The 20,559-nt window shown below is 43.4% G+C and overlaps 1 protein-coding gene across 1 annotated transcript in view; it reads right to left on the bottom strand.

Moving 5' to 3' along the window:
- The window catches only part of Ush2a (usherin), a 723,091-nt gene that overhangs the window by 79,450 nt on the left and 623,082 nt on the right, over positions 1-20,559 (bottom strand). The window contains exons 58-60 of the mRNA XM_052200359.1: positions 16,802-16,960; positions 14,920-15,082; positions 3,623-3,977 (exon numbers count right to left, since the gene is read on the bottom strand). Of these exons, the coding sequence (XP_052056319.1) occupies positions 3,623-3,977; positions 14,920-15,082; positions 16,802-16,960 (677 nt within the window). The remainder of the gene's footprint in view (positions 1-3,622; positions 3,978-14,919; positions 15,083-16,801; positions 16,961-20,559) is intronic.

The raw sequence follows: 20,559 nt of genomic DNA, 5'->3' as shown, positions 1-20,559 counted from the left end.
GGTGGTAGCAGCCTCGCCAACCTCGCCAGCCTCGCCAGGAGTGTTCCTGCAAGTAGCACCATGGAACTTTTGCATGCCAAGAGAGGCTCTAAATTCAGCCTCTCTTCTGACACTGCCCCATCCATCACAGAGCTAATGGGGTTAAGGTAAGCTTAAGGATTTGTAACTGAAGCCTGCTTTCAGTAAGGAAGTCTACAAAGATCTGAAGACACCCTCAGAATTTGGGTCTTTTCATTTCAGAAAGACCAACTTAGATTCAAAGAGAGATGGCTTTTTGTAATGTTGGGAGAGAAATTAGAGATGCATTACAAGCCACAGAGTCCCCATTTCTCCTCTCCTGCTGCCTCTGCTGCTGCTACTCTTCCTGCCAAGATATCTCCTCTTCGCCCCCATGGAGGGCCCCTGCTGCCTGTTCTCCATCCACTGACACCTCCAGCAGGATTCATGACTCCACCACACCTGCTTCTGCGGATCTCTCAGCAGCCTCCACCTGCTTCTAAACAACTCTGGGGGGACCGGTGCAAGCTAGGGATGGGTTTACACCATAGGCCATGATATCTTGGTGGTCCCTTGAGTATATATGGGACTACAATAATCAAGGGACCAAATGAGTGATGTTTGGAATGCCTTTCAGAAGTCTGGGTTTATTTGTTTTTCTAAATGCGTGTTTGCACTTCATGCCTCATTTAAAGTAAACCCCACTTCTTTGCTGGGGAAAATTTTAGCCAGAGCAAGTAAATCCAGGAGGAGTCTTGGAGCAACATTTAAAAGGAAGTCCTATATGCTGAGACAGAAGATACCCGGCAGTGAGGGGCCTTAGAAACATCAGTGCTCAGCTAATAACTTGTGTCTCCCATTTGATCACCCACCTTCCTAGCCAGTCACAGCTTGGCTCAATCTCATAGCACAACCCAACACTTAATATTGATAAGAAACATAGTTTTCAATGACTACTTATCCAACACGATTAAATCTACTTGACCCTAGAGATTGTTGCAGCAGTATGGAGAGGTCATGTTGTTCAGAAAACAAACATAAAAAAATAGGCTTAAAGTTTAGAAGAAGACATTTGGCTATATAGTGTGATGGCTAGTTTTGTTTTCTGTTTTGTTTTGTTTTGTTTTGTTAACTTGACACAAGCCAGGGTGACCTTGGAAGATGACCTTCCACTGAGGCAAAGCCTCCTTCATCAGACTCTCCTGTAGGTAAGTCAGTTGGTCACTCCCTGCCAGCCATGGTGGGTGGAGCCATTCCTGACCAGCAGACTGGGCCTTGGTGTGTAAGAAAGCAGTGGAGTGAGTCATGGAGAGAAAGCTGGTACAGACATTCCTCTGTGGTTGCTACTTCAGTTCTTGCCTCCATGTTCCTACCTTGAGTTTCTATGTGGACTTCTCTTCGTGATAGGCTCTGATCAGGATTCATATCACAAATAAGCAAGCAGGTGGCCTTTGCTCAAAGTCTGTCTGTCTGTCTGTCTGTCTGTCTGTCTGTCTCTCTCTCTCTCTCTCTCTCTCTCTCACACACACACACACACACACACACACACACACACACGATATACATGGTTAAACAGAGTCTCTACATTGGGAAATGTAGGAGGGAATGAGATTCACAGACCATGGTCTATTTTTCTGATGATCTCATTCAGAATATCAGTTCATGTAAATTCATGGTGACTATGCCCTGGGGATTTGGCCTGGTCTTGAACAATTCAGGTGGAGCTTTTCAGCTGAATCCAACCAAATCTCTGGGGAGTCTTGCTCTCAGAGTCATGATCCGGAAGGCTGGAAGGTCACGGGATAAATTCGCATGTTCAAAAATAAGGGATAGGAATATTATAATTTCTTGATTATTCTATCTGGTCTCTTCAGCATTGTATAGACTAAGATGTTTTAGACAACAGAAAAAGTGTTGCATGGTTGTCAGGATGAGGGTGTTGAAGGCAATGATAGGAAGCACTCTATGTGCAGCCTCCAGCCTGAGGCCAGAGGCTGGCTGCTCTTCCAGGGACATGCTAGCAATATATAAACAGAACCCAGCAGAACAAACAAAGGACAGAGTTCTTGCATCCATCAGATCCTTAAATCATGTTTTATAATAAAACCACATAAGCAATGGCTCATGGTATTCTCCCCGAGGAATCCCACTAGACCTGGGGAGAATATCTGATTAGCCGTGTAGACTCTTGGAAGTCATATGTTGAAAGAACAAAAGCTTGGTCATTGCTACTGGTGCCTTTGATGAACTTATATTTGTGACAGTGCTTCAATATTTTAACCAAAATGACTTTAAGGGTGAAAGATTAGAGCACAAGTTGTAAGGATATAGTTTATAAAAATAACATTTCCCTGAAGATCAAATGATCAGCTGAAATGATGGTTTCTATGTGAGACAGTATCTACTACTGCTTATAAAGAAAGAACTGGAAATTAAATGAGGAAATGCTCAAAAAAGAGAACAAAATATCAATTGTAAAATAAGATGAGGAAGTCTGCGATGTCTTCCCCCTCATGATGCCTATTGTTGGGCCACAGGATAAAAATAAGGATGACGGTAAATGTTATACTTTGCCATCCACTTACAAAGGTTCTCTTGGAATTCCATCACAGAACACTAACCCCATGCTATCTCCCTCCTGATCAACATGAACTCCTTAGCTTTCATATAAATTGGGCTTCCATAGACTTAAAGCACAGGCAAAGACTTTAATTTTAAAAACTAATATTCAATGCAACCTAGACATCTCCGTATTTGCAAGAGTTGGTCAGTGGTGTCTCAGAATATTTTGGAAGCCATGAACATTCACCTCCTAAAGCCCTACCATTTCATTTCTCTCCACACAGGCTCTCCAGGCTGGGTGCTTCTGGTTGACTTTGTGGCATCATCTCCTGAGCAATTTCCAATTTCCACAGGACACTTGTCCTTGGACTGTGACTCATGATTGGCAAGTGGTGGGGTGTGGGATCTAAATCTCAGGGCAGTGGGCACTATAGGTTTTCTTATTTTTTCCATATAATTCTCATCTCTACAATATTGTACAGAAGTTTCTGAGCTCATCCCAATTCTGCATCTCTCATAGAATATGAGTATTTTGCATAAAGAAAACTCTCAGGAAATACTAGAAGAACTACTGAAATTATTTTATGCATGGGGGTGGGTAACAGCTTAGGAAGGAATAATGAATACCCTGTTAGAATACATGTGTCTTTTCTAGCACATGGACCTTATTGCTCCCTATCTGTGTGCATGTGAACATACCTATGTGTGTATGATTAGTTCTTTGACATACTAGAAAATTACATGTTCTTATCTTGATAGCATTCCTATGCAATATTGAGGGATATACTGAATTATTCCCATTTAGTGGGTTTGTAAAGGTAATCAGGCACAGAGATTCATTTATTTGCTAGTAGTAATACAAATCAGTTCTGGTCTGCCGACTGGTCCCCAAATACTCTTCATAGTCAATTTATTATCTTATCCCTGGGACCATATTGCTGTTTTTCACATATGAAAAATTCATATACTTATGCTCTAAGTGAGGAAAATGACAAGCAGATAAAGAAATGAATTATAACCTGTTAATGAGATAAACTGAGGGTTATGAATTCTAAGTTCTTACCGTCACCGAGAAAGCATGCACAGTGGATTTGCTGGGTGCTGCCGCATCTGGTCTTTCTTGGTAGATCACATGGTATTGGGAGATAAGGCCATTGGGGGCCTCTGGCTCTGTCCAGTTTAGCAAGACTGAATGAGCACTGGTGACTTGAATCCATGGTGCTGAGAGGTGTTGAGGTGGGGCTTCCAGGGTCTGTACTGATGACCATGGGCTGTCCACTGCACCCTTGGAGTTCCAGGCTCGGACTTGGTACTCATACAGCGTAAAAGGCTGCAGAGTGTCTGTATCATCAGTGAACTCAAGAGCTCCTTCTGACCAGACAAAGAGCAGAGACTCCTCTTCAGTGTCAGCAGGACGCCTGCAAAAGAACCAAGCAAGTCATGTGACACTCACATACTTCAAACAGGTTTACACACAAACACACACACACACACACACACACACACACACACACACACACAGAGAGAGAGAGAGAGAGAGAGAGAGAGAGAGAGAGAAACAGACAGACAGACAGACAGATACAGAGATACAAAGAGAGAAAGAGACAGAGAGAGAGACAGACAGACAGACTAGTGTTTAGGATTCCTCCCTCCTCATCTTGATTATCAAGAAGATTGTCTTCTTCCTGATTATTGTTCTTTATGAGGAATGTGCTAGAGATCTACTCAAGGCCATTTTCTTAATGTAGTTGGCATCTGTGTGTGTGTGTGAGTGTGTATGAGTGTGTGTATGTGTGTGTTTAAGTATGAGTATGGGTGTGTATGTGTGAGTGTGTGTATGTGTGAGTGTGTACGTGTATGAGTGAGTGTGTGTATGTGTGTGTATGTGTGTATGTGTGTATATGTGTGTGTGTGTGTGTATGTGTGTGTGTATGTGTGTGCATGTGTGAATGTGTGTATATGTGAGTGTGTGTGTATGAGTGTGTATGTGTGTGTATATGTGTATGTGTGTGTATGTGTGAGTGTGTGCGTGTATGAGTGTGTGAGTGTGTGTATGTGTGAGTGTGTGTGTGCATGAGTGAGTATGTGTATGTGTGAGTGTGTGTATGAGTGTGTATGTATGTGTGTGTATGTGTGTGTGAGTGTGTGTGTATGAGTATGTATGTGTGTGCGTGTGTGAGTGTGTCAAAAAGTGCACACAGGTCATAAGAAACATGTACATATAAGAGATATAAAAAATTAAATACAGTACCATGATGCTTAATATTGTCAACATGACAAGTTCTACTGTCACCTAGGAGACAAATCTCTGGGCAAGTCTGTGAGGAAATATCTAGCTTGGGTCAGTGGAGCTGGGAAACCCACCCTGTGAGTGGCATCTTCTAGGGCGACAAGAGCAAGCTGAGCCGCAGTGCCCACACCTCTGACTTGACTGTGGTTGTAACGGGACACACATGCACGCCTACCCCTGCTGCATGCCCACCCTGCTGCACGCCCACCCCTGCTGCACACCCACCCTGCTGCACGCCCACCCCTGCTGCACGCCCACCCTGCTGCACCCTCACCCCTGCTGCACACCCACCCTGCTGCATGCCCACCCCTGCTGCATGCCCAACCCTGCTGCATGTCTACCCTGCTGCACGTCTACCCTGCTGCATGCCCACCCCTGCTGCATGCCCACCCCTGCTGCATGCCCACCCTGCTGCACGCCCACCCTGCTGCACCCTCACCCTGCTGCACGCCCACCCCTGCTGCACGCCCACCCCTGATGCATGCCCACCCCTGCTGCAGCCCACCCCTGCTGCATGCCCACCCCTGCTGCATGCCTACCCCTGCTGCAGCCCACCCCTGCTGCATGCCCACCCTGCTGCACACCCACCCCTGCTGCACACCCACCCTGCTGTACCCTCACCCTGCTGCACGCCCACCCTGCTGCATGCCCACCCCTGCTGCATGCCCACCCCTGCTGCACCCCCACCCTGCTGCACGCCCACCCCTGCTGCACGCCCACCCCTGCGGCAAGCCCATCCTGCTGCACGCCCACCCCTGGTGCACGCCCACCCCTGCTGCACGCCCACCCCTGCTTCACCCTCACCCTGCTGCACGCCCACCCTGCTGCATGCCCACCCCTTGCTGCACCTCCACCCCTGCTGCATGCCCACCCCTGCTGCACGCCCACCCCTGCTGCACGCCCACCCTGCTGCATGCCCACCCTGCTTCACGCCCACCCTGCTGTATGCCCACCCCTGCTGCTGCTACACCCTTCCCTCCCAGGGCCTGTGCCGTCCCACTGTGAACCCAAACAGAGCCCTTTCCCCTTAAGTTACCTTTTTCAGGCTTTTCTTGGAGCAATGAGAAGAGAAACCAGTGATCACATTTTGCTGTATTATCTTCTCTTGAAAAATGCATACAACACAAAGGACCAAACACACTATTTGAAAATTATAACCCTGAAGCATGTGTTATGTTTTAGAGAAACGTTTCTCCATATTTTCTATGTCTGTGTTAATATTGTCAGGGTGGCAAGATCTGGAGTCACCTGGGAGACAAACGTCTGGGTGTGCCTGTGAGATCTGAGATTTGGTTAACTGAGCTGGGAAGACCATGTGTCCATGATGGGGAATAGTTCAGTAAATGAACACCAGATTATAATTTGTGTGTTTTTTCTAGTACATGAAGAATTGTTTTATGCTTTTATTCCTCCAGATGAGAAGCAGAGCATGGCGAGTGCACAAACCATATTATTCAGGTTCTACTCTTGGACAAAGAACCACAGAACTGGACACACAATGGCTGGTGTCTGGGGAATCCCAAGCCTGTGGTGGTGGATTGTGCTAGGTTCTATATGACTCTCTGGTAACTGATGCTCCACGTGACTGAATATGGAACTTATATGACTCTCTGGCTAACTGATGCTCCACGTGACTGAATTTGGAACTTATATGACTCTCTGATAACTGATGTGACTTTGGTGACCACAAAGCACAGCAAGGCTGACCCTTCTGTTGCTGTGGGATGCTGGGGATCACTATGCCCAAATACCTTCAGGTGGCCCACTGTGGGACAGACATGGCCAGAGAACCCACACTTTTTCCCAAGATTTACCTAGAGTGATATACCTTGCATTTGCCTGCTGGGTGACTGAACAGTATTTTTATGGATTTCTTATCTGCCATGTATTTTCTCTCCACTTAAATTAATCTTGATTAAACCATAACCCTAGCAAAGCAGGAAACATTCTCATGATTATTACTTCTTAATACACATGTGGTCCTACATCAAGAACCACACATAAACACCATCTTTGACTCAGGAGCAGGGATACAGAGATGAGCCAACTCTACTCAAAAGACAGGAGTTGAGAATGTGAAACAGAACTGCATGCAATGGAAACCACATGGTAAGACAGGACCAGGAGTTTTGAGTTAGAGAGTTTTAAAGGAAAAAGGATGAGTTTGATGTCTCCTAAAACCTATCACAGTTGGGAATATTATCAAAATATTCTTCTAACTTCCAGAGTATAAGGTTACTCTGTCATCTTATGGTGGAGGTTTTGTTGCTAACAATATTCAGTTTGATTCACTGTCTTTTGGTATTGAGTATATAAACCATTAAACACTGAGGCAAGAGAAAACGAATTGTTCATTAAGATGGCCTTATGTATCTGATGTTGAGTTGGGAACAGATTTTTGTTTATCCAGGTGTAAAATCACAACACACATTTGATGGGAAGGGAACTGGGCCTGTTACATCTCCATATTCCCAGTTGTCCATGAAGGGTTCAAGCATCTACTTTTCAAACCAGTGTCCTAAAGGTATATAGCCTCATGATTTTGTCTGCCTTTGGGTCCCATCTTTATCAATTCTTATATTTTATCAAAGTAGGGAGCTAGGCTGAGGAAGAACGTAATGAAAAGCAGGGCCCTCCTCTTCCAGCTCAGTCTCTAGTGGAGAAGAGAGTGTTGAATAAATCAATATTTTCCAGGCTGTTAGAAGTCTTTAATTAACACCCTCTTCAGACGCTGGGGAACACACATGCTGCCATATCAGATTAACTGGGCCCATCAAAACTCAGAGGGTGATTAAGACAAAGCAAATGACAGTACCTCTCACAAAATAGAAGCAGGACGTGGAAAAATCTCTCATGCTGGGAATCTGATGTTTCTCCAGGGGACCAATCACTGTGGTCTAAGGATAAGAAATGGTGAGCTAGAGATGAGATGTCTGCGAGGCGGACCTGTGGTTTCATTGTGACCTGCTTCCACTCATTTGACCAGGTTACACAATTCACGTAGGTGTGCCAAATTTGTCTCTTGTGCTTGCTGCACGTCTCAGGTATTGGGTGCATGATAGGGTTCTGCTCTAATGAGAATCCCAGGACTCACTTACAGCCAAGGACTCAGGCTAGCATTCTAGAACACAACTGCTTGGGATAGGACAGTGTAAGCAACCTATCAGAGTTCTACAGGAAGGTTACGCTTTCTATCTTGTCTTACTTCAGACCTGCTATGACAATTAAATTAATTTCTATTAAACATCTCATCAATTCCCAAATTGAGATGTAGCCATGGTTTTCATAAAAATGACATTAAAAGAAAATGCTGTCTGAGGGGGGTATTTTAAGGGTCTATACTCTTCCAGAGATGCAGTGCGATGGTAACTGTGTGTTCACCAAAACAATGAAAGGAAGAAGCCTAGAAAAGTATTTCTTACATTGATTACATAATAAATTAATAGTACTAAACAGCATGCTACATCCCATGTGTGGTGTTACAAGCCAGGCTTTCTTTGTATCTGAATATGCCCAGAGAAGAGCTTGAGAACACATTCCTTTTCCTAGTTACTGGGTGTCAAGAGTTCATGGACTGGCCCTGCTCTTCCAGAATAGTGTGTATTTACAGGTTCAGCTCAGTGGACAGACACATGGACCATCCATTATGGAGAGCATATTTGGGCAATTCCTTTTCTAAAACAGATGATTTAATATTGCCTATCACTAGGAGAAGGATGAAGATAAATAGGAATCTGGGAAGTATAGATTTTCCACAGTCATTTGTTCTTATCTTGTGTATAAAATGTCGTTCTTTAAATATTTTAAATATACTTATTGCATAGCATAGAGGCTGAGATCTCCATTTTGGCTTTATCAAGGAACTTGATGCTGGGTTCTGTCAACAGTGGGTATCAGATGGGATCAGGACATTCAAGGGCGAGAGGAACTGACTCTCTTCTTGTTTCCTTTTGTAGCTGTTACTCTGAGCATCTTTCCAGCAAGGAATCCCCCACTTGGGAAGAGAAGATATGTCCAGTATAAAGTTAATTTCATTTGAGAAAACAGCTAAGTTTTTCTGTTTCCTCCCCAAGGAGCCAGTGGCACAGACACACCCTTCTTGGAATTCTGGAACCCAGTTGCTCAGGGCTCTACCTCTGGATTTCTCTCTTTCAATAACTCTGTCTGCTTCCTTTGTTCCCTCAGCCCCTAAGGTGCCTCCTACTTTTGTACAACTGCCACTCCCAAGTTATCCTGGAATTTTCTTCTTAGTTCTTCTGTTACCTAATTAACACATTTATCCTGCGTGGCTACTAACATTAAATCCCTTAGTTAAATGGTTAAAGTAATTGGGTGTTCTCTCTCTCTCTCTCTCTCTCTCTCTCTCTCTCTCTCTCTCTCTTTCTCTCTCTCTCTCATTACACCTTGACTGCTATAGAAAGTGATGTCTACAGAAAGAAGGAAATAGAAAAATCATGGAGAGGAATGGCAGATTGCAACTGGACTCATTCGTTACAAATTTGCCTTTACCACACCATATAACACATTGACTGTAAAAGATGACAATAAATGAACATTAGTAGGATTGAGAAGACTCTTCGTACCTGTCACTTGAGACAGGTATGTTGTCATTATTTTGGTTTCTAATAATCTAAACACTTTCACCTACCTATAAATGTAAAGAAAAATGCACTTTTCTTAAAGAAAAGCAGACATATTAGGTACCTTGCTACAGAGCCTACTTCTGACACCAAGAATCTTCCCTTATTCTTCACTAAGTACCCATGGCTTCCAGCTCCACCTCCCAATTTTGCTTTGCATTTGATGCAGTACTTCACAGGTATCCTTTCACTATTTCTTATGAAACTTGCAGAGGTCAACCATTCTTTATGTTATTGAACCCAACTCTGCATAACTTTATAGATAACTCACCCAAGTTACTGCCTGCACTACAGGAAGTGGAAAAGCCACATCCTTTGGTCACAGTTCTTTCTATGATCATGCTGTTTCTTTATATTACTTTTGGTTCAATATTAAAACACACACACACACACACACACACACACACACACGCGCGCGCGCACGCGCACACGCACACGCACACACGCACACGTACATGCGCACGCGCGCACACACACAAACACACAACCCTGAGAACCTAAGTTGGTCAGCCTGGCCTGTTAAAGTCTAGCCGAAGTCAACATTCAGATGACCTAAGTCTGTTCGAGAGTACTTTTGACTCTAGCTACACATGACAAGTATTTCAACTATGGACTTTGGTGTTGGGGAATTTTCTTATTTTATTGACACCTATAATACCTTCACTGCCAGGTCAGTTTAAGTTCAATCTACCACAGTATGTGTGTGTGTGTGTGTATCTATATGTATACATACATATATACATAGGTGTATTAGGTACATATATATGTATTTATACATATGTGTATTATGTCTATCACACATATTATATATTTATATGTGATATATACAACACAAATATATGCATATTTATATATGTGCATTGTATATTATATACATTAAAATATATATCATATATATAAAGTATGTATATGTGTCTGTGTGTGTGTGTTCCTTAAATAGACTAAATAATGAATTTTGAAAAGGTGGCATATCAAACTGGTAATTCATAAACTACTGTGGAGAAACTCTTTTCTAATGAAGACTGGAATCTTTATCTTACTCCTGTTCACAAACTAATTTGTTTTAGAAATAAGAAGAGCCATAAAAGAATTGGGAGAAACAATCAATGTGTTATTGTTAACGTGATTACAAAGAGATTTACTGTATGAAGATTATAGACGAATAAACAGAAACCTCCAGGAGAAAAGTGTGAGAAATATGATTGCTTTTTATATAAAAGAAAGCATAATGCATCGATGTTAATACATTAAAATGACCAGTGTTCACATCTACTCATGATTATCTATGTCTGAGCTAGGTTATAGGAATGAGTTATGCAACCTTTCATACTGCTGTGGGTAAATATTCTTTCCTATTAAACATGTTTCTCTTAAAATGTCAGTAGTCCCCAAGGTCTTCCTTTGGAAGGACTAATCTAAATCACATTGATATCATGAAATATTCCATGAATATTCTAAAAATAGTTACTCTATGGTGGTGGTTTGAATGAAAACAAACAAACAATCCCTGTAGTCTCAGATATCTGAACACCTGGGGTCCCTGACTGGTTGTTTGTGAGCACCTGGGGTCCCCAGTTGGTAGGGTCTCTTGGGAAGGTTATGGAACCTTGAGTAGATGCAGCCTTGAGGAAGGAAGCAGGTGTGAGAGTCTAGAGTCTCCCTCACTTTCGGGTCTTCCTCTGCTTCCTTTTGCAGTTAAAGATGTGCTTTCTCAGCTTCTCACTTTGGCTTCTTGCTGCCACTCATCCCCCAACACTATGGACCCCTCCCCCCTCTGAACAGGAGCCAAAAAAACCCGTTTGTCCATAAACCCCTTCTGGTTTTGGTATTTTGTCACAGCAATGAAAAGTAAGTGACACACACCTCTAAAGTTTCCAAAGAGTACTTGCATGTCTCCCACTCTGTCATTCATCATGCTTTTTATCAGGTATTATGTAATAAGATCATTAGTAATAAGAATTAAAGCTTAAAGAGCTCTGTGTCTTAGATATGCATGTATGTACATATCTAAGCTATTTATCATCTAACTCAATGCCCATATATGCCTTTTCACACAACACAAATTATATTTAATGTTTCTTTGTCTTTGATTTAATGGTTGCCTTCCGTCAGTTTTAACTCACTTTACCCATCCATTCTATGGAATCATTTCTGTTTCCTGCTTGGAAACACCAACCTAAAGGCTTTCTTCACACCCAAAGGAAGTTTCACCTTTGTTTTTCCTTTCCTTTTTCACAGTGTTAAGGTGTCTTTGTATGCACTTTTGACTTCTAATGCACATAGATAGTTCAAATATCATTATTCATTTAAAAGGGAAGGTTCCCGAGACTATAAGCACTATGTAATTTCATCTCTATTTACATGGAAGCTCCCAGTGGGTGGAGATAATTTTACTAAGTGCTTTGTCAATTCCTAAGAAAGCACCTTGGGTGGATTTTGTAGATAGAGAATTTTACCATTTATAAGGCTGTGGACCTGATGAAGAGTCTTTATGCTAACCAACCTCTCTTTGAGGAAAATGTGAACATACCAACCGGCCTTGCCTGATTCTTGATAAGAAATAAGCTATAAAACACTAACCTCAGCTTCCTCATTGTTTATAACAATTCTTATAGAAAACTTCCATTATGACTTGCATGGAGTTAACCAGGCAGCCTTGGTAACTGGAAATTTAAGCTGGGACATTCACATCAAGAGTCTGTCATTAACAGGTTATGGTGACTTAAATATGGAATGCTCCTCACAGGCCTGGGCGTCGGAACTCTTGGTCTCCAGATGGTGGTGCTGTTTTGACAGGTTGTGGAACCTTTAAGATGCGAACAAGCAGAGCTATGGGCTTAGGAGCAGTTGGGAGCTGTGGCTGGGCTCAGCTTCTGCTTTTGATCCAGTGAGGCTTGAAGAAGCCAACTTGTACCCCACTGCTGTGGTTAGGAGCCTCTCTGTCTACCTGGAATAGTGCCACGCCTTCCCCACCCAGTAACCATGAGCAGAGCTCAACCCCCCTTCCCTGAACCCCAGTGATAAGAAAAGTAAACAATATACCATTCTGTTTTGTTCTTGAGATCATAAATGTCCTACTTCCTTATTAGGGCAGGCACTTTCTATTTTTAACAGTTTGATAGTAGAAGCAATATGAAAACAATAATTACTTTGGGGGGTAAGCTGTGGGCTAAGTAATTCAGGGGATCAGTGAGAACTGCCACAAGCATTTTAAAAATGGAACCAGGCAGGTTAGCTCCCGGGGATTTGATGGGAATATCTGCATAGGCCAAGCCTCATCTCTGTTTCAGCGGAATGCGTTTCCTTTGGTGACAGAAGAGAGCGGGTGAGTGATGGAGTAGGAATTGCACTGCATAAGCTCCTCAGAAGCACGGCAGGCTCGAGCTGGGGCCGTGCAAGGGGCCCGCGTCCTCGTCGCAGGATGAAAAAGAACTGTGCGTCCACATGCTATTTCTGTCCTTACAAATTCCTTATTTTTTTTTTCTACAGCTATCTAAGAAAAATTTGATATTGTTGTTGTCTAAGCACATTTAAACTTCAGCTGGAATAACTGCCAAGTGATTCATGCCTCTGCAGGTGAATATAACGATTGTATCTGGGGCCCCGGTGCACCATTTTCATTTCACTTTAAATAAAAAACAAAATGTATCTATGTCAGTCAGCGCCCTTCCGCTGTACTCAGAGGTATCAAACAGGCCACAATTATGATGGTGAAGTGATTGTGTCACGCTGGGGGAAGGTTTATTGCGTCGGAGTCAGCTAGGCAGTAACACATTCTGTTTCATATTACTCTTTATATCATTGTTTGCCTGTGACTAGAATAATCAAATGCCATCAAATGCTGTCAAATTCAATTTACAGTATTTTTCACTGAAGCAGCCTTTCTGCATTCTGGTTCCTGCTTTCCTTTGCTGTAGCTGTCATGGAATGCTCACTGTAATCAGGAGCTTTGTTTACAAACCCAGCAGACTGGAGCCTTGGCCGCTCTCTGACAGTGGCCTATTTCCTTTCATCCAGAGCAGGAATTTGATGCACCTTTCCCTTGCAATTAGCATTAAGTAACTGGAAGGAGATGATTTCTGGAGGCCGGATCTCTGGGAGTCTATACTGAAGTCCTTAGTGCCCCTTTGCGTAAGCTGGCTCTATGTCCACAATGTGTGTGAATCAGAAACATTATTTTTCAAATTACTGTTTGCTGAGTAGTTGGGCTTGCTCATTTTAGGCAATGCCATTTACAGCTATAATATAAACCAATATATAAACTATGGTTACATTTCTGGCTACACATATAGCCATAGTTTTCCCCTTCCCATTTGTTTTGCCTACAAACCCTTAGTTGATCACCAAAGAAGGGTCAGGATTAAAGAGTCTAATGCCTATAGTAACTATGGCCGAAGGTCCAGGGTCCATGGACCAAACAAAGAGCAGTGGGAAGTGCCAGGGGTTGGAAAGCAGAGGGTGGGATGGCGGGGCCGAGGTGGGAGCAGGGCTGCACTTTTCCGACTTCTGTAGACATGGCTTTTGGAGGGGAGCTTCCCGTGCTGCCCTGCCTGCCAGCCACACACCTGTCCGAGCTTTCCGCTGCAGGCCAGGCACACAGGGTCTCCGCCTCTGAGCATCTATTACTTTTAACTTCCCTCTGTGTGTCTCTGTCTCTTCTCCCCTCCTCTCCCCTTCCCTTTCCCCTCCCTTCCCTTTCCTGTCCTCTCTTTTCCCCTTTTCCTTCCCCTCTCCCCTCTGCTCCCCCTCCCCTCTCCCCTTCCCTCATCTCCCTCCCCTCCCCTCTCCTCCCTTCTCCCCTTCCCTCCATTCTCCTCTCCTCACGTCCATCCTTCTGTCCATCCTTCTCTTCCCCTCCACCCTCACCGTTCCTCATCTTCATCCCTCCTTGTCCCTCCTTAACCACGTCCCTCCTGCCTTTCCCATTTCCCCTCTTTCTGTGTTCACTTCCCTTACATTAGAGAGATTCATGCAATAAATTCTGCACACAGTGAGGAGAATTCTACCATTAGCCATCTAAGAAAAGAGGCTTAAAGCTGAATGGAAGGGCTGGGGACTCAGAGGCCCGTTTAAGGCCCTGATTTTGATCTAGAATCGCACAAATACAAAGAAGCAAAGACAAATGGACAGGACAAGGAGAAACAAAGACATCAGCACATAGGGCAGGAGTTACGGAGATGAAACAACAACAACAACAAAAACAACAAAACAAATCAGAAACCAAAGGCTTTAGAGTCTCAACTGTCAAACAGATCTCAAGGAAAGGTCACGTGGTAACTGTAGGCCCTGGTTTGGGGCAGAGTGTCAGAGGTCACAGCTTCCAACATGGTCTCCACCAGCATGCACTCCATAGAATATGTATGCCCTTCTGTCCCCTGTGTGAAGTGGAGCTCCTCGGATGGCACGCACCCCTGATCGAGAACCTCTCACCTGTGAACGATGTAGCCGGTGATGATTCCATTGGGTCTTGTAGGTGGCGTCCACCTAACGTCTATGCAATGTGACCCCAGAGCCTTCAGAAGAGGGGGCACTAGGCCCGCTGGCGCTGCTTCACCTGTTCTGACATATGTCCCAGAGCTGACTCCACAGCTCGCTGCAAAGGCAACCCAGGGGTTTGTTAATTTGTCCAGCCGTGCACAATGTCACACAGTTATATGGGGGTAACAGTGCCATGATAATAACATGTCTGGTGTGCTGCACACATGCTTCAGTCTGGTCCTATGGTTGGCAATAGAATTTGAACAGTAAAATACAAGATCATGTTTAGATGGTTCGTTCAGTAACCATCTGGTAGGCAAAAAAAAAACCACAGGCTTGATTGACCTGGCTTCCATTTCTGTTGCAGTTATTCTAGTTAAAAAGGGATGCCATTTGAATTTCATGAGGGTGTGAATGACCTGCACAAATAGTGCACTTAATAGTGCTTAATGCATTAAACTAACCTCTGTTGTTTAGATGCACAGATACTGAACGAGTAACTCCAAGTCTCCTGGACATCCATAACATAGCTCAGGCATGTGGTGAGGTTTCCCTTAAGTCGAGAGAGCTTCATGTGGAAGCTATTTCCATGTTGCTGAGGGAAAGGCTGGATCATGGAGAGTAATCCCTTCAAACAAACCTTGGCCTGGTTTGTAGGGCAAAGTCAACAATGGACTTGGGGTTTCTGATATGAATTATCAAGACCAGCTCTGAAACTTGAACCACGTCTAGGGTAGCAAGACAAGGGTGTGGGAGAGCACAGACCAGTGGACTTCTCCAAGGTGAAGCAAAATACTCTCTCTGTGAGAATTGCATCTCATTTTGAGACCAGGTATTATTTATCATATATAGGCTGTACTACACTATTACACACAATATGATCTATTTGTTGGTTTGAGACAGAATCTATGTAGGCTTGGCTATCCTGTGGCTTGCTGAGTAGACCTGGTTGGCCTTGAACTTGCAGAGCTCTGCCTGCTTCAGCCTCTAAGTGTTGGGATTAAACGTGTGTGCCACAGTGCTTAACCTTATATGTTTGTTTTGCCCAAATGGCAATAATGTATAATGTTCTCTCTGGATTCCATATTTTCCTCTTCTGAATATCAGTTTATGTCTCTTCAGTCCTCCATGACAGGGAAGAAGGAATTCTGTCTAAGATAGCAGTGTTTCCACCAGGCCACAGGCTAAAGCACAGACTTCAAACCCAAGGCATTGGCTCCAAGGAAACACCATCAAATATATGGACTCATTTGCGTACAATTCAACTCCATTTTTTATTATTTGTTTTTTCAAGATAGCCCCTGGCTATTCTAGAACTCCTTCTGTAGACCAGGCTGGCTCCAGTCTCAGAGGTCCGCCTGCCTCTGCCTCCCTCCCGAGTGCTGGGCTTACAGGCATGTGCCACCGAGCTTGGCTTGCAGTTTAGATCTTAACTCTCCCCTTCTCCCTCCTGAAAATGTTTAAATAAGATCAGGTTTAATAAATTTTCTATGAAATTTATTTTAGAGCCTATTTTTTTATGTTCCTAACAGCCTCTCTGTGAGCTGTGTGTCTTCTTTTAAAAGGCCTTATAAAACAAGGCTTTACAAAGCTACCATTTTAATGTAGCTTTTTAATGTATTTTTTATGTATTTAAATATTCATGCGATGTGTAGGGATGTCGAATGCTTCAATGAATGGCAGGCTCTGATTTTTCTGGGCAATCATTCTACCACAAATCAGAAGTTAATCATTACTCTTTGTATTTTAACTTCTTTTTTCTTTTTTTTTTAAAGGAAAAAATATTTTGAGATACTTTTCACAAAAGCTCAGGTCAAGTTTCTAAGATAGTCACCATTTTGACAGGCCTGGATCCGTATTTCATACTGTGTGAAGGGAGCCAGGTTTTTCAGGTGTGCGGATTGTCGGTGTCCGACCGAGAAGGCTAAGAGTGCCACGCGTCCACCACTGAGCAAGATGCTGAACTCCACCGGAGTCTCAGGAAGCAGGCCTCCTGTGCAGCGGGAGAGAAAGAGAAAGATGCACAATCGCCTCTCACAAGGCCACCAATGCCTCTGTGCTTTCAGAACGATGTCCCCACACAAGGTTATCTCTGAAAGGTAAGGGGCAGCTTGGAGTAGCAGGGAAGCCGTGCACAGAACACAGGTCGGAAAACACTGCAACGTGCGCTCCAAAGGCAAGAGCTGTTTAAACATTCATAATGGTCGCAGTCAAAGATACACTCTCATGGTAAATAAAAACGAAGGCACCTGTCACTTAAAACAGGTGGCGATTACGGAGGGTGTCACATATCCTCCCTAGGTTTACTTAAAGTGCATTTAAAAATAAAAAACAACTCCAGTTTGCTTGTGACAATAATTTTTCTGCAGACCATTGTGTAAGCGTCTTGTCTGACATGGATCTTTGACATAATAGCCCATAAAATATCCAAATCACTGTCTACCTGGAGATTTCCCAGGGCATTAATTATTGAGCTAGGACAGTCCACTCTGTCAGTGAGACTTATGGGCCTTAAATACATATGAAATTTGGGTTCAATAACTGTCATTTTTTTCACCAGCAGTTCCTAAAGAAAGTAGTGGGGTTTTTTTTTTTTTTGAAATCTATTCACCAGCTATTCCTATAATTAAATGCCTGTTAAGTTTTATATGGTCATGAAGAAACATACACTTTTAAAGGCAAGAAGATGAGCTTTGGATGGAGACTGTAATAGAGGCTTTGACTGAATTATCTCACCGATGGGGGAGTGCGGGACATTTACGGTTAGTTACGTGCTGCGTATCAATAAGTTTGTTATTACCATCAAAACAAGGAAACCCATTGGCAACCTCACATAGTGAACATCACAGCACCTGAGGACACTCGAGGGGTGTGGTCTACAGAAGAAAAGGTGGCTCTGCTTGTGTAGGTGTGAGTCCCAACAGAAGGAAGTACTGAGTGACCCTGAGGTGCTTCAGATTATGTGCACAGTGGGTACAAACAGGGCAGATTAGCACCCTGCTGCCCCATGGTCTTTAGAAATATGCTTGACTGGGGAGAACCTAGCAACTCAGACTGAGCCGCGTGTGCATGTACGCATGTACTAACATGTGAATGGACACGTGTGTGTGTGTGTGTGTGTGTGTGTGATTCATGCATGCATGTAGAGGCCAGAGGACATCCTTGGCTCTTGCTCCTGGCATAAACCATCTTCTCGTTTAGAAACAGGCTCTCTCGCTGACCTGGAATCCATCAAGTAGGCTAGGCTGTCTGACTGATGAGGCCTGAGGACCCATTTGTCTCTGCCACTCAAGACCTAAATCATAAGTGTGTGTACCATACCTGTTTATTTATCTGTTTTTAATGTTGAGTCTAAATTTGGGGATCCAATTTAGATCCTGATGCTGTATAACACCCTCTTTCCTGTCTTAGCCATTCCCCAGCCTAGAGTGACCTCCATCTCAACAGGAGATTACAAGCAGAACGAGCTATACTTGCTGCCCCCCCCTCAATTCCCCATTCTCAGTGGACAAACTCTAGGCTCCCTAAGTTTCTTCTTTCAGTTAATGGTGACACCATTCTTCATGTCCTTAAGCCTGGGCCTGAGGAAGACCCTGTGGGTAACCCAAGTGACTGTTAGATGTCATGATTTCTGCAGGAAATTTGGGGGTTATCTACAAACAAGAGAAGAACTTGAATGTATTAAAGTATGGCTGCCTGGCGAATGATGGATTAAAACTCGAGACTGGAGGCGAGGATCAGGCAGAAGGGTCACGCCACGGCTGCAGCAGTAATGCAAGCTAGAGGAGCAGCTTCCCAGTAGTCCTGTGCTGCCAAACAGAGCCATGTTCTCTCTTAAGAGCGGAACACCAGCTTCAAAAGGTTGGAGTATGTTATTTTTGTGAACAAGGTTCCTGTGTCTAGTTTATAGCACAGAGAAGAAGTTCAATCATTCACCAGGTGATTAAATGAATGAATTCGACTTTAGGATAATGGTAACCTCTCTCTTTTAAGAATTTACTTATTTGTTTGTTTATTTAATGTGAATGCCTGAGTGTGGTATTTGCATTTTGTGTGCAGTACCGACAAGGGCCAGAAGAGGGCATTAGATTTCCCCCTTGTAACTGGAGCTCCAGGCAGTTGCAGGTGTGGAAGCATGGAACTGAACCAGGGCCTCTCGAAGAGCAGCAAATACTCTCAAATGCCAAGCTCCCTCCCCACAAAGATAAGAAAATTAAGTCTTGAGTCAAAGCCACTCGTTCTGGATTGCCCACTGGCTGGTTGTGAGTGGTAATGATATGGTCCAAGTGCACAACGAAGCTTGTATTTCTAAGCTTTGAAAATAGAATCCTAGGTTAAGCTAACAGGAAAAGAAAATTACAGGGCAGGGCTGTGAAAAGCTGTGTAGACAAGTAGACCAATTCGGAACCGGTCAAATTGCCATTAATGGAACAGGAAAATTAGAGGTTAAGATTTTAAGTTCTAAATACCAAGGTTCCTAATCTGAGACCCACACATCCTGGACACATGTGGGTTCATGTTAAAGAATATTCAAAGACAAAGACCTTTGGAAACACAATCTTTTCCTATCTGAGGCATGGAAACGAATAGAATTTCACTTTTCCTTGTTCATAAAACTTGGCTGAGAGTTTTTCTGCCTGGATTTAGAAATGTCTGGATTTAGAAAACTCTTTGGTAAAGTCATAAAAAGTTTTGCAAGCCTAAAGGTTAGCGACAGAGGTTGTATCAGAGTAAATCACACATAGGACTGCAGAAGAAACTCACATTGAAGTACCCATGTGCTGGAAAGAATTCCTCACGAGAAACTCAGAGAACAAATCAAATTTCAGTCTCTCTGTGTTGCCATTCACCATGAACAACAGGGTGTAGTCCCAGAACAAACGATTGGTCTGGGTTCTGCCACTTGTGTTCAGTGTGACAATAGAAAATTCTATATTCTTTTCATGAGTGGATAAAAAGCTATCATAAGAGCACATCCTTAGGATTTTTAGATAGGTCCACCTCTCTCTTGGTTGGTTTAATGAATACACATCACAGAGTTATCTAGAAGACGTTTTTCAAAGCTTAATTCTGAACTGCAAGGTGAAACCAGGAACATTGTTCAGAGTTCCCAGCAAGCTACTGTAATTAAATAAAGTTTAAGGGTTGGAGGAAGAGAACCGATTACAGAGATCCTTTGAGATTCTGGTTCATTAATGATTGAGGGTGTGGCACCAGGCTCCCCACTCCATCCTTCTGAGAATACCAGATGATGCAGTACGGATGACTGAGGAGCTAACCAGGGGCCCTTTCAGCTTGCAATTCAATTTTTAAGCATGAAGATATATTTACAGAAATTGCTACCAGGAGTACTTTTGAACTCTTCACTGTCTAAATTCCATTAGAGTCTATCTCCTTATTATCCTGATGCATTCATTGTCAGAGGAGGGCTGTGATCTGCCCTGTAGAATGATACAACGAGTCAAGAAGAACCTGGTCCTGGGCTGGGTCTCTTGGGTTTTGCTGGTATAATGTATCACTTTTCAACGATTGAGATTTGTAACAAATGCTTTTCAACATGGCAAACTGTGGGACTCAAGGCAAACGCAAGGA

This window comes from Apodemus sylvaticus, chromosome 12 (assembly GCF_947179515.1).
Source record: "Apodemus sylvaticus chromosome 12, mApoSyl1.1, whole genome shotgun sequence".
In the NCBI taxonomy this organism is placed as follows: Eukaryota; Metazoa; Chordata; class Mammalia; order Rodentia; family Muridae; genus Apodemus; species Apodemus sylvaticus.
This window is presented reverse-complemented; position numbering and strand designations above follow the sequence as displayed.